Here is a 13,413-nt window from a genome sequence, read left to right on the forward strand (position 1 = left end):
TGGAGGAAAGCGACCGAGCCGATACCTCACCCTGCGTGGATTCCTCTGTGCCGGAAGCAATGCAGACAGATGAATACCATCTGTCCACTGGAGAATGTTAGCACCGTCTCCAGCGTGGGCTCTGCCTGTATTGCGGAGAGCCAGACCACTCCCTCCTCACTGCCCAGCCCGTCCTCCATGCCCAGCAGTGAGCACCCTCCAACTCGGTTCTATCATAACCAATCCGCGGTATCATGATGCCACCCTAATTTATGGTTCTCAATCCCTCCTGGTCACTGTGCTATTCGACTCGGGCGCATTTGGGAACTTCATCTCCTCCCACATTCTCTCCGCCAACCACATTCCTCATCTTCGAAGCCTGGCACGATACCAAATAACGACCATTCAGGGAAAATCGCTAGGTTGCAGGCTGGTGCAGTGGATTAACCCTTCGTATTGGGTGTCTACATGAGGAGACGCTCCCTCTCCTGGTACTGGAAGAGGCCCGGGTAGATATCATCCTGGGACACCCCTGGTTAGCGCTCCACCAGCCCTAAATCCGGTGGAGCACCGGGAGAATCGACCAGTGGAGCGATCACTCTTTCCAGTCCTGCCTGCGAGTACTCCCAAAACCCATTTCCGAGACGGCCATACTCGGGGCAACCAGCATCGAGAGCCCTCAACAGGAAGTCATGGTGGACCTTCCTACTGAATACTGGGACTACCGGGATGTTTTCAGTAAAGCCGCCGCAACGAAAGTACCACCACATCGGCCCTGGGACTGCGCCATAACCCTTCTGCCTGAAGCCAAAATGCCCAAGGGGCATATCTATCCTCTGTCCATCCCGGAACAAAAGGCCATGGAAGAGTATGTTCAGGAGGCACTATGCCAAGGCTTTATACGCCAGTCCACTTCCCCAGCGGCTTCTGGCTTCTTTTTTGTAGCCAAAACAGATGGAGGTCTACGGCCATGCATCGATTACAGAAACCTCAACGCTCAGACAGTAAAGTTCGCCTACCCCCTGCCTCTGGTCCTGGCGGCGCTCGAGGAACTCCGTGGAGCTCGCCTTTTCATGAAACTCGACCTGTGGAGCACCTACAACCTGATACACATCCGACGCAGAGACGAGTGGAAGACAGCGTTTATTACACCTTCTGGGCACTATGAATATCGCGTCATGCCGTATGGTCTCTCCAATGCCACCACGGTGTTTCAGAATTTCATGAATGAGATCTTCTGAGAGATGCTCCACCGGTTTGTGATTGTATACATTGACAATATTCTCATCTATTCGTCCAACCGGTCGGAGCACATCCGCCATGTCCAACAGGTGCTCGACTGTCTCCGCCGTCACCGTCTCTACTTAAAACTCGAAAAGTGTGAGTTCCACCAACCCATCATCCAGTTCCTGGGCTATGTCATCTCCGCAGAGGGCATTCAGATGGATCAATCCAAGGTGGAAGTGGTGAGAAGCTGGCCGCAGCCGCATACTATTAAGGATCTTCAGCGCTTCCTGGGGTTTGCGAACTTCTACCATCAGTTCATCGCCAACTTCAGTGAGCACACCGCGCCTCTTACCTCCCTGTTATGTAATGAACCTAGGTCATTCCGCTGGACGACCTCCGCTGTTGAAGCCTTTAAAAAGCTGAAAGCTGCCTTCTGTTCTGCACCTATCCTGGTGCACCCAGACCCTAGTCGACCCTTCGTGGTGGAAGTGGACGCGTCAGCCTCCGGAGTAGGAGCGGCACTATCACAACAAGGAGGCAAGCCCCCTGTACTCCGCCCATGTGCCTTTTTCTCCAGGAAGATATCCCCGGCGGAGCGTAATTATGACATTGGTAATGGCAAGCTACTCGCGATTAAGCTGGCCCTAGAGGAGTGGCAACACTGGTTGGAGGGAGCTAACCATCCTTTTGAGGTAATTACCGACCATAAAAATCTCCAATACCTCAAGGAAGCATAATGCTTGAACCCACAGCAAGCGCGATGGACACTGTTTTTTACTAGGTTTCATATCACGGTCACGTATTGTCCTGGTCACAAGAATAAAAAAGCCGATCCACTGTCCCGGATCCATTCCTCCGAGCCTCAACCAGAAAAGGACGCGCCCATACTCCCTCCTGACTTGTTCATCTGCCCTCTTCTATGGGCCATCGACGAAGAAATTCGTGCTGCCACTACACAGGAACCCGCTCTGCCAGGAGGTCTGGAGGGAAAGTCATACGTCCCAACCTCCCTCCGTGTATACCTTATGGACTCTGTGCACTCCACTCCGGGCTCTGGACACCCAGGCAGACAACGAACCCTCTCACTCCTCCAAGGCAGGTATTGGTGGCCCATCATGTCACAGGATGTCGCGCGGTTCGTAAAAGGATGCCCAGTCTGTGCTGTGATTTCCACACTGCGCCGACTGCCAAAGGGTAAACTCGTGCCACTTCCGATCCCTCATCGGCCCTGGTCCCACCAGGGAATCGATTTCGCCACAGACTTACCCCCGTCTGACAGCTTCACCACCGTACTCGTCATGGTGGATCGATTCTACAAAGCGTGCAAGCTGATACCTCTCAGGGGCCTGCCCACTGCTCTGAAAATAGTGGAGATGCTCTTTCATCACGTTTTTCAGCACTTCGGCATCCCCGAAGACATCGTGTCCGATAGAGGACCCCAGTTCACCACCAGAGTGTGGCACGGCTTCTTCAAACAGCTGGGAGTATCAGTGAGTCTATCCTCAGGTTACCATCCACAGTCCAACGGACAAACAGAGCGCAAAATTCAGGAAATCACACGTTACCTCAGAGCATACTGCCACGATCGCCAACATGACTGGAGCCAATACCTCCCTTGGGCCGAGTACGCACAAAACTCGCTCCGCCAGGAAGCTACCGGACTCACGCCGTTCCAATGCGTGAGCCTTCCGAGATACTATCAGTAGACCACTGGTTCAGAGAGAGTGAGAGGGTTTGGGAGTGAGAGATCGACGTGGACGATGCCGTCTACCAGGTCCGGGACATCATGAACTCCAGGCGTCGGGGCGGCCATCTGCAGTATCTGGTTGACTGGGAAGGGTACGGACTGGAGGAAAGGTCATGGGTGGATCAAGCAGACATTCTCAACCTGTCACTGCGAGTTTCACCAGCGCCATCCTGATCGTCCCGCTCCTAGGGGCCGCGGTCATCGGTCGTCCTCGTCGCCTTTCCTGGACGTCTGGAGACGCCCGAGGGGGGGGGGTACTGTCACGGACATGCCAGCCACTACAACACTTCCCCGCTCTCTGTCACCGGAACACTAATTGAGCCACCTGCACCTAATTCTCCAGCGCCTATTTAAGACTTTCACTTGCCAGTGGCAGCGGCGAGTATTGAGACTGATTGCTGTGGATATACACTATATTGCCAAAAGTATTCGCTCACCCATCCAAATAATCAGAATCAGGTGTTCCAATCACTTCCATGGCCACAGGTGTATAAAATCAAGCACCTAGGCATGCAGAATGTTTTTACAAACATTTGTGAAAGAATGGGTCGCTCTCAGGAGCTCAGTGAATTCCAGCGTGGAACTGTGATAGGATGCCACCTGTGCAACAAATCCAGTCGTGAAATTTCCTCGCTCCTAAATATTCCACAGTCAACTGTCAGCTGTATTATAAGAACGTGGAAGTGTTTGGGAATGACAGCAACTCAGGCACGAAGTGGTAGGCCACGTAAACTGACGGAGCGGGGTCAGCAGATGCTGAGGCACATAGTGCGAAGAGGTTGCCAACTTTCTGCAGAGTCAATCGCTACAGACCTCCAAACTTCATGTGGCCTTCAGATTAGCTCAAGAACAGTGAGCAGAACTTTGTGGGAACAGTTTGGAGCTGGCCCCTTCCTCTTCCAACATGACTGTGCACCAGTGCACAAAGCAAGGTCCATAAAGACATGGATGACAGAGTCTGGTGTGGATGAACTTGACTGGCCTGCACAGAGTCCTCTCCTCAACCCGATAGAACACCTTTGGGTTGAATTAGAGCAGAGACTGAGAGCCAGGCCTTCTCGTCCTACATCAGTGTGTGACCTCACAAATGCGCTTCTGGAAGAATGGTCAAAAATTCCCATAAACACACTCCTAAACCTTGTGGACAGCCTTCCCAGAAGAATTGAAGCTGTTATAGCTGCAAAGGGTGGACCGACATCATATTGAACCCTATGGATTAGGAATGGGATGTCACTTAAGTTCATATGCAAGTCAAGGCAGGTGAGCGAATACTTTTGGCAATATAGTGTACCTGCCATTATCTCCATAATATGCCTTGCTTCTATGACTGCCTGAGTTAATTCTGCCTGCCTGATTTTCATTATCTGCCTGCCTGATTTTCCTTATCTGCATTAGTAAAGTTCTGTTGTCGCGAACTCTCTGCCTCCTCCAGTGTGTGTGTTCCGAAACATTATTAGAAGGACATCATGAACCACCTGATTGTTTTGATGAATTATCCTTAGAATGGAAACTGAGAAAAGTGTAGGCCTTGTCAGAAAACTATAATTCACACGTTTCACTCATGTTTAAGATTTCATGCCAGAGCTTAATAATGTATTATTTATGAAAGACATGGAGCACAGACATACATACATACAGCATATATATGGATCAAAGGGCAAGAATGGATTAACAGGGCTTGTCCATCATAGTTCCTTACAAGATTCAAAATAAAATATAGAACCACATGGGACTGAGAACATTGGTGTACAGAGACCAAGGCAAAGTTGTTTTGCAGTGTCCAGAAGCAAAACAGGACACATCATAAGCAATTATAAAACCAGACACATCTATGCATCAGTGCTACAGAAAGGAATCTATGCCAGATTGTCTTGTTACCACAGTTTAGAGCACATGATCTGTCTAAATATATAGGTAACATTTTTCTCTGAAAATTGTTACCTAGCAATACTTAACATGCAAAAGCGTTCTATAAACAACTCAATTATCTTTCAAATAGCACTGTTTAAATAGCATGAGATTATAATTCTAGATTAATATATTAATAGTTTTGACCAGACACTGCAGTTATTATGTAATTATTTATCACTTGGAAAACAAAATATTTTATGATACTGGTGAACCCTGAAGGCAGTGTGTAGCATGCAAAGTATTTCTGACAAGAAATTTAGTACAAAATTCATAGAACTGTAATGATGACAAATTAGAATTTCGTAGAATTAATTCATAAGACAATAATCAACTATTATGAATTCCAGATTGTTCATATATTTACATATGTGGTGGCTGATATAATTTTTTTTTTTTTAAATTTGCAAAAGTTTTTGTCTCAAGATAATGTTGACTCCTGTACAAAATGTTTCATTCACAGCTTTTACACTTAATGGTTTTCATGATTTGGGGGAATGGCGGCCCATCCTAACCATTCCCTATCTTGTTATGTTTTTATTGTCTACTACTGCAAATCTCACAATCATATATTTAATTACATCTCAGAAGGCTCTTCACTCTCCTATGTGTATATTAATTGGTCTTACGGCAGTTGTGGATCTCTTTATGCCGATATTTTGTATTCCACATATGCTGCTCAGCCTCATATTTAACTGGAAAGGAATTTCACTAGTGGGCTGTTTGGTGCAAATGTTTTGCATTTATTTTGTTGGTGCGTTGCAATCTACTATACTGCTGTGGATGGCACTGGATCGTTTTTTTGCTATATGTAGACCTCTCTATTACCACAAATACATGGAAATGGCAAATTTTCTAAAGTTCATTATTTTTCCAGTTATCCGAAATTTGTTTTTTATTACCACAATGGTTTATTGGGCTGGAAAATTGACCTTTTGTGCAACAAATGAGATAGATCACTGTTTTTGTGAACACATGGCATTAGTTCAGCTGGGATGTGGAGATATCTCCATTAATAATGCATTAGGGCTTTTGGGTGTTTTTCTTACAATAACTGCTGATTTTATTTTAATTACAATATCATATATAATAATACTTTCTTCTATCCTGAGATCTGGCAAGGCCTGTTTAAAGGCTGTTAACACCTGCATTACTCATATAATTGTCATGACAGTTAGTCTGGCTTTTGCTTTAATTGCCTTTATGTCATACAGAATAAGAAACAACTTCTCTCCCTCCATCCGTGTCTTCCTGAGTACAATGTACTTGCTTTTTCCAAGCTGTTTTAATCCAATTATTTATGGAGTAAGAACCAAAGAAATAAGAGAACAGTTTCTGAAATTCTTGAACCATTTGAAAGTTTTTCCAAGGTAATCATATAATGTATATAGTATCATATGTTAAATACCCTTTAAAACAACCAAGTTACTTTATGATAAAACATCAGTCTTGTCTTTTATAGAAGTGGGTTGTAATTTTAAAGGGTTAAATTAAATTGTGAATAAATAACTAAACAAATGAAAATGCTTACAAATGACAGTAAATGTAATTTCATGAAGTGGTTGTTGTATGTGGATTGATTGAAACACTGAAAAAAGTTTGAGAACTTGTGCTGCAGTTTCTATGGCACTGGACAACAGGTAGGGGCAAAAGCTAATGTGCAGTGCATCTTTTCACACTGTTGCTTATGCATCATCAGAGGACGACTGATGCTGGAAAAAGATGCTCTTTTCTGTAAATATACAGTTCACAAATGCCAACACCTGGCTAATGGTGTTCTAATTAAGATGGACTGCTGGGCACAGATATTTGTGGCATTTTGATGGTTAAAGATTGTGCACTCCCAACAAAAGGGGAACGCTCTATCCTCTGTTCTTGCTTAGCAAAAGTATCAGTGAAACCATTACTGCATCCAGATGTGGATTATTGATTGCTGGTTGTTGAAGGGCTTGAGATCTGAAGATGTGCTGATGTTCACATGCAGGACTCTTAAAATGCAAAACACTGAGCTTTTTCCTCTGTTTTGCTCTGCCTGAGTGGGGAAAAAAATCACATGTATTCACTCATCAGGAGAGGTCAACTTCCCAGACCAATAAGAAGGACATTGCTTCTTTAACCAATCAAATGTACTTAAACATATTTTATCATCTACTCTGAAACTTTTATCATGCAAGAAAGAGAAGGCAAATTCCTGTGGAGGTACTGTGTTAATGTATTTCTGTAAAATTTTCTTGAGCTTCCAATCTTTAGATAGCATGCTATGGTTATGGTGTTGTTGACCAAATGCATAAAACTGAAGTCAATTTTAAATAAACGAAATTGTCTGTAGCTGGTCAATATATTTTTAACTAGGTTAGACATCCAACTTATAGTTCCATTTTGATAAAGGTTTATAAATATCACTAGCACTGTATTCTTGCTTTTTTTTGTCATTTGATTTTTATGCCTTACACCATGTTATCTGCTTGTTTTATGACCACAATCTTGCTTAACATTTAAAGTTTGTTTTTAAATAAAGCATTTTTTTCTGTCTTCTTTCTCTGGCCTCAACACATTCTTGTGTTTGGTGATAACTATACATTTCTTTAAGTAAGCAGACTCATAAAATTAATTTAATAATAATTTATATTAATAGTCAGGCTCATTTTAATACAATCATTAAAATATAATTAATATAATTAATATAATTTTATATAAATAAAATCTAAATAAAATTCTTTTTATTTTTTAAACCAAATCAATTGCAATTAATCAACTATACTGCTTAATTATTAAGAATAATAATATCAACATATCTCAAGGTTTGGATTAACATGCTCCATCACAGTACACACTATAATGCAGTCTTTAAAATGCAAGAAAAATCTGCCAAAGCAGTCATGTGCTTTATATGGATGTTCACATTTACATTTAGTGAAAGAAAATATCAACATTTATCAGTACTTAGAAGTGAATGAGAACAATTAGTTCAATTAAAAGGTTTGTTCAAAAACACTGATTTATTCACAATGATCACCGCAATGCCACAAAATCTTTTCGTGCCAGAGTAGCGATTTCCTCTTAGATCAGATGTCTGATATGTCTTTTAGAACCACGTTTACCTGACTTTAATTTTGCTTAAAAGCAGGAAACACCAAAATCATGCCAAATAGCAACTTTACACAGCTCATTGTCATCAAATCTCTGGCCATTTAAAACAAGACAAAACACTAAACCATGTAATGGCTCGATTGCATTGTCCAGGCATTTGTTGAAATATACACAGGTGGTGTGTACATGCCACAAATAACAGCTGGTGAGTGGTCCAGGCACCTCAAGAGCAACTGCATCCTTTGCCATTAATCACAGTCCCTTTTCAAAGAAATAGCATGGACCTCTTCGAGCTATTAGGATACTCCTAAGATGGATTGTCTGGAACCAGAGGTGCCTAATAAAAATAATCCAATTCACCAAACTTTCTACCTTCTATCAAATGAAACTGTAAACAAGCAATGTTTCAAAACAGCAATGTCTTCCAAATCAAATTCAAATTCTATTTTATTTTATTTCAAGATACTGTTCAACTGATAAATGTCCGTCGAATAAAATCTGATCAGATTTACTTAATTTTTTAGACTTGTTAATTCGAGTAAGATCAGAAGGCAGTAAAGCAGTGTTATTATTAGAACTTGGCAAGTAAAAATTTCAATTATTACAAAATGAACTTTATTACTGACTTTATTCCAAGACTATTTTTTAATTATAAATAAGAGATTTATTAAGACTATTTCTAGTTATTTTTTCACTCATTTCCTTAATCCACACTTGTCTTATTATATTAATATAATAAATACAGAATATAACTGTTAATTTTATTCATTGATAATTTAATAAAAATCAATGAAATTGTGAATGAATTTTGAAATTAAATCAAGGAAATTGTGTCATCCTGTTTGTTGGAATAGCAATAATCTACTGTAGTGGAAGTCTGGAGGAAATAGCACACTGGTAGGCATGGGCAAGAATAAAAAAGTTTACAATTTATTGTACTGCTGTGCAGTAGAACCCAACACTCTCCAGAAAATCTCAAAGAGGAAGAGCCCTGATCATTTGTTACACCGAGTTTTTATGAACATAATTCAAAGACAGACAAAGCAAGAAAAACATTGTCACTCACTGGCTAGATGGTTCAGGCCTTGAGTCTTGCCACCACATCTCCGGAGCATTCTGACCCTCTATCAGCTCTCACAAACAACTAGTCAGAAACACTGATGGTCCAAACTTCTTCCTTTAAAATTTTCCATTACACTACTTCAACCTATTTTTTTATGATGTAATAATTACATTAATGTCACAATCATAAAAAGTAGTTTTAATGTATACATAATGTTAGTGACAGTGGAAAGAATCTCCTGAATACATTAGATAAAAAATAGGTAAAAACCAAATAGATAAAAACACCTAATATGCACACGTTGCTAGGCGAAAAAACAGAAACCTTACTAGTAGTAATAAGTCTTGAGTAGTGTCAAGAATTTTGGCTTGTATTCAAAACAATAGCACTTATGCATCCATAAACATATGCATAGGTACTGAGGTAACTACATAAAACCAATGTATGAGAAGACATACTAGTTAATAATTCTACCAATACAAGTTAGTTAAATGAAATATGTTCCCATTGCAGGAGATGACCACTTAATCATGAGATAAGAGATTTTCACAGGTTTGGCAAAACATTTAAAGTTTTATTTGGGTTACCCATTAGAGAAGGGTCCTACAGCATTTATCAGTTTAAAGACAAGTGATGGAAATGTCACATGAGGAGAATGAGGCATTAATGGGCACTTCAAGCAACAGACTGAGCCAGTTTTCCCCAGTTAGAAGGTCAGGCACTGCACAGACTATCTTCATTATACATTATTCTCTAGAAGTGGTACAGCAAACCAGCAACCAGCTACAACTAGGCTGAAATTCTGAGCTCACTACCCACCACCCACCATAGAGGCCCTCTATGACCTGGGTCAACAATTGTCTTATGGAATAGGAGAGACACTGGGCCTTGGATTCTCAGAACATACCCCAATCCCCTCCGCTGTCTCACTACATCAGGGGGGCATGGTTTGACACCAATGGCCCTGAACCTGTGCAGTTCAATGACACTTAATGGTTTGATCACCCAACTAGGTGTTGAAGCAAAACAGGTCTTTCATGCCCTTCAGGTCCGCTCAAAATATGAGTGGATATGCTTGAGGGGTCAATGCTCCATACCAGGTGTATGTTCGCTTGGACCTCCATCTCCTCTGGATCTCTCAAGGGTCCTTTTTAGTACTTCCTGTTGGTCTTCAGTGAAAGAAAGGCCCACGTCTTGCCCCTCACAGACCATATGATAGCACTATCAACCATGTCCTGGGATTGCCTCTACCATCTTCTCCTGAATGGGCAACTATGGAGGAACATAGAAATAAGTCTGACAATAAGTCAGTAATAAGTGGTAATTCTCCAGTTGTTGTTGGGGAATCACGTGTACAACAAACTAGAGAATTCTGAGTTCCATGACTACATGGTGTTTTTCTTGGTTTTTCCATCTCCAACAGGCTGCTGGTAAGATATTGGACCCAGGTAAGATCAGAATTTGCTCCACATCCCTCAGACTGGTAAAGAGATTCTAAAACTTCTAAAACTTCAGCTCAAATGTGCTTTGGTCCTCGAACTGCCCGAACCTAAGGAACCATTTGACATAGAGCTTGATGCTTCTTGCAGATATGGGAGAGATTGGGGTGAAAAGGGGGGGTATATTAAAACATATAAACTTTAGATAACACACATAATTCAGGAATTATTGGCGTTTCATTACTTAGATATTTAACTATTATGTATTAGAGTTATTTTAATAATGAGCCCTTTTTCTTATTAGAGTTGAATTAGATTGCACTTCCTTGAAAGAGAAGTCATCTCTCATCTATTATTTATTTTTTTTTACTCAGATGACTGTGATTTCTGTGTGAAATTTAGCAGTGGTTTGTGCAAAATGTTTGTAATGACTGTTTGCTACACACATCTGATTTCATTGATTTAAAGAGTAGTTTCACTGCTGAAAAAGACATCCTGATAGGTGTCTAGACCTTATTAGAAGGACATCATGAACCACCTAATTGTTTTGATGAATTATCCTTAGAATGGAAACTGAGAAAAGTGTAGGCCTTGTCAGAAAACTATAATTCATACATGTTTAAGATTTCATGCCAGAGCTTAATAATGTATTATTTATGAAAGACATGGAGCACAGACATACATACATACAGCATATATATGGATCAAAGGGCAAGAATGGATTAACAGGGCTTGTCCATCATAGTTCCTTACAAGATTCAAAATAAAATATAGAACCACACGGGACTGAGAACATTGGTGTACAGAGACCAAGGCAAAGTTGTTTTGCAGTGTCCAGAAGCAAAACAGGACACGTCATCAGCAATTATAAAACCAGACACATCTATGCATCAGTGCTACAGAAAGGAATCTATGCCAGATTGTCTTGTTACCACAGTTTAGAGCACATGATCTGTCTAAATATATAGGTAACATTTTTCTCTGAAAATGATTAAGAGAATTGTTACCTAGCAATACTTAACATGCAAAAGCTTTCTATAAACAACTCAATTATCTTTCAAATAGCACTGTTTAAATAGCATGAGATTATAATTCTAGATTAATATATTAATAGTTTTGGCCAGACACTGCAATTATTATGTAATTATTTATCACTTGGAAAACAGAATATTTTATGATACTGGTGAACCCTGAAGGCAGTGTGTAGCATGCAAAGTATTTCTGACAAGAAATTTAATACAAAATTCATAGAACTGTAATGATGACAAATTAGAATTTTGAAGAATTAATTCATAAGACAATTTTCAACTTTTATGAATTCCAGATTGTTCATATATTTACATATGTGGTGGCTGATATAAAAAATTTTTTATTTGCAGTCTTAAGATAATGTTGACTCCTGTACAAAATGTTTCATTCACAGCTTTTACACTTAATGGTTTTCATGATTTGGGGGAATGGCGGCCCATCCTAACCATTCCCTATCTTGTTATGTTTTTATTGTCTACTACTGCAAATCTCACAATCATATATTTAATTACATCTCAGAAGGCTCTTCACTCTCCTATGTGTATATTAATTGGTCTTATGGCAGTTGTGGATCTCTCTATGCCGATATTTTGTGTTCCACATATGCTGCTCAGCTTCTTATTTAACTGGAAAGGAATTTCACTAGAGGGCTGTTTGGTGCAAATGTTTTGCATTTATTTTGTTGGTACGTTTCAATCTACTATACTGTTGTGGATGGCACTGGATCGTTTTTTTGCTATATGTAGACCTCTCTATTACCACAAATACATGGAAATGGCAAATTTTCTAAAGTTCATTATTTTTCCAGTTATCCGAAATTTGTTTTTTATTACCACAATGGTTTCTTGGGCTGGAAAATTGACCTTTTGTGCAACAAATGAGATGGATCACTGTTTTTGTGAACACATGGCATTAGTTCAGCTGGGATGTGGAGATATCTCCATTAATAATGCATTAGGGCTTTTGGCTATTTTTCTTACAATAACTGCTGATTTTATTTTAATTACAATATCATATATAATAATACTTTCTTCTATCCTGAGATCTGGCAAGGCCTGTTTAAAGGCTGTTAACACCTGCATTACTCATATAATTGTCATGACAGTTAGTCTGGCTTTTGCTTTAATTGCCTTTATGTCATACAGAATAAGAAACAACATCTCTCCCTCCATCCGTGTCTTCCTGAGTACAATGTACTTGCTTTTTCCAAGCTGTTTTAATCCAATTATTTATGGAGTAAGAACCAAAGAAATAAGAGAACAGTTTCTGAAATTCTTGAACCATTTGAAAGTTTTTCCAAGGTAATCGTATAATGTATTTAGTATCATGTGTTAAATACCCTTTAAAACAACCAAGTTACTTTATGATAAAACATCAGTCTTGTTTTTTATAGAAGTGGGTTGTAATTTTAAAGGGTTAAATTAAATTGTGAATAAATAACTAAACAAAAGAAAATGCTTACAAATGACAGTGAATGCAATTTCATGCAGTGGTTGTTGTATGTGGATTGATTGAAACACTGAAAAAAGTTTGAGAACTTGTGCTGCAGTTTCTATGGCATTGGACAACAGGTAGGGGCAAAAGCTAATGTGCAGTGCATCTTTTCACACTGTTGCTTATGCATCATCAGAGGGCAACTAATGCTGGAAAAAGTTCACAAATGCCAACACCTGGCTAATGGTGTTCTAATTATGATCCATGGACTGCTGGGCACAGATATTTGTGGCATTTTGATAAGCTTGTGCGGTCCCAACAAAAGGGGAACGCTCTATCCTCTGTTCTTGCTTAGCAGAATTATCAATGAAACCATTACTGCATCCAGATGTGGATTATTGATTGCTGGTTGTTGAAGGGCCTGAGATCTGAAGATGTGCTGATATTCACATGCAGGACTCTTAAAATGCAAAACACTGAGCTTTTTCCTCTGTTTT

At 40.2% G+C, this 13,413-nt stretch overlaps 2 protein-coding genes across 2 annotated transcripts; both read left to right on the forward strand.

Annotated features, from left to right (window-relative positions):
• Positions 1–5,290: 5,290 nt before the first annotated feature.
• Positions 5,291–6,235, forward strand: LOC131368349 (olfactory receptor 52K2-like). Its single transcript, XM_058414415.1, has one exon. It carries the CDS (start codon positions 5,291–5,293, stop codon positions 6,233–6,235), a length of 945 nt encoding a protein of 314 aa, XP_058270398.1.
• A 5,607-nt stretch (positions 6,236–11,842) lies between these two features.
• LOC131368331 (olfactory receptor 52K2-like) lies at positions 11,843–12,787 on the forward strand. Its single transcript, XM_058414380.1, has one exon. It carries the CDS (start codon positions 11,843–11,845, stop codon positions 12,785–12,787), a length of 945 nt encoding a protein of 314 aa, XP_058270363.1.
• Positions 12,788–13,413: the final 626 nt, after the last annotated feature.

This window comes from Hemibagrus wyckioides, linkage group LG17 (assembly GCF_019097595.1).
Source record: "Hemibagrus wyckioides isolate EC202008001 linkage group LG17, SWU_Hwy_1.0, whole genome shotgun sequence".
In the NCBI taxonomy this organism is placed as follows: Eukaryota; Metazoa; Chordata; class Actinopteri; order Siluriformes; family Bagridae; genus Hemibagrus; species Hemibagrus wyckioides.

Coding starts and splice junctions, on each gene's coding strand:
- LOC131368349 (XM_058414415.1), top strand. CDS start 5,291: ATGTTGACTCCTGTACAAAATGTTTCATTCACAGCTTTTACACTTAAT.
- LOC131368331 (XM_058414380.1), top strand. CDS start 11,843: ATGTTGACTCCTGTACAAAATGTTTCATTCACAGCTTTTACACTTAAT.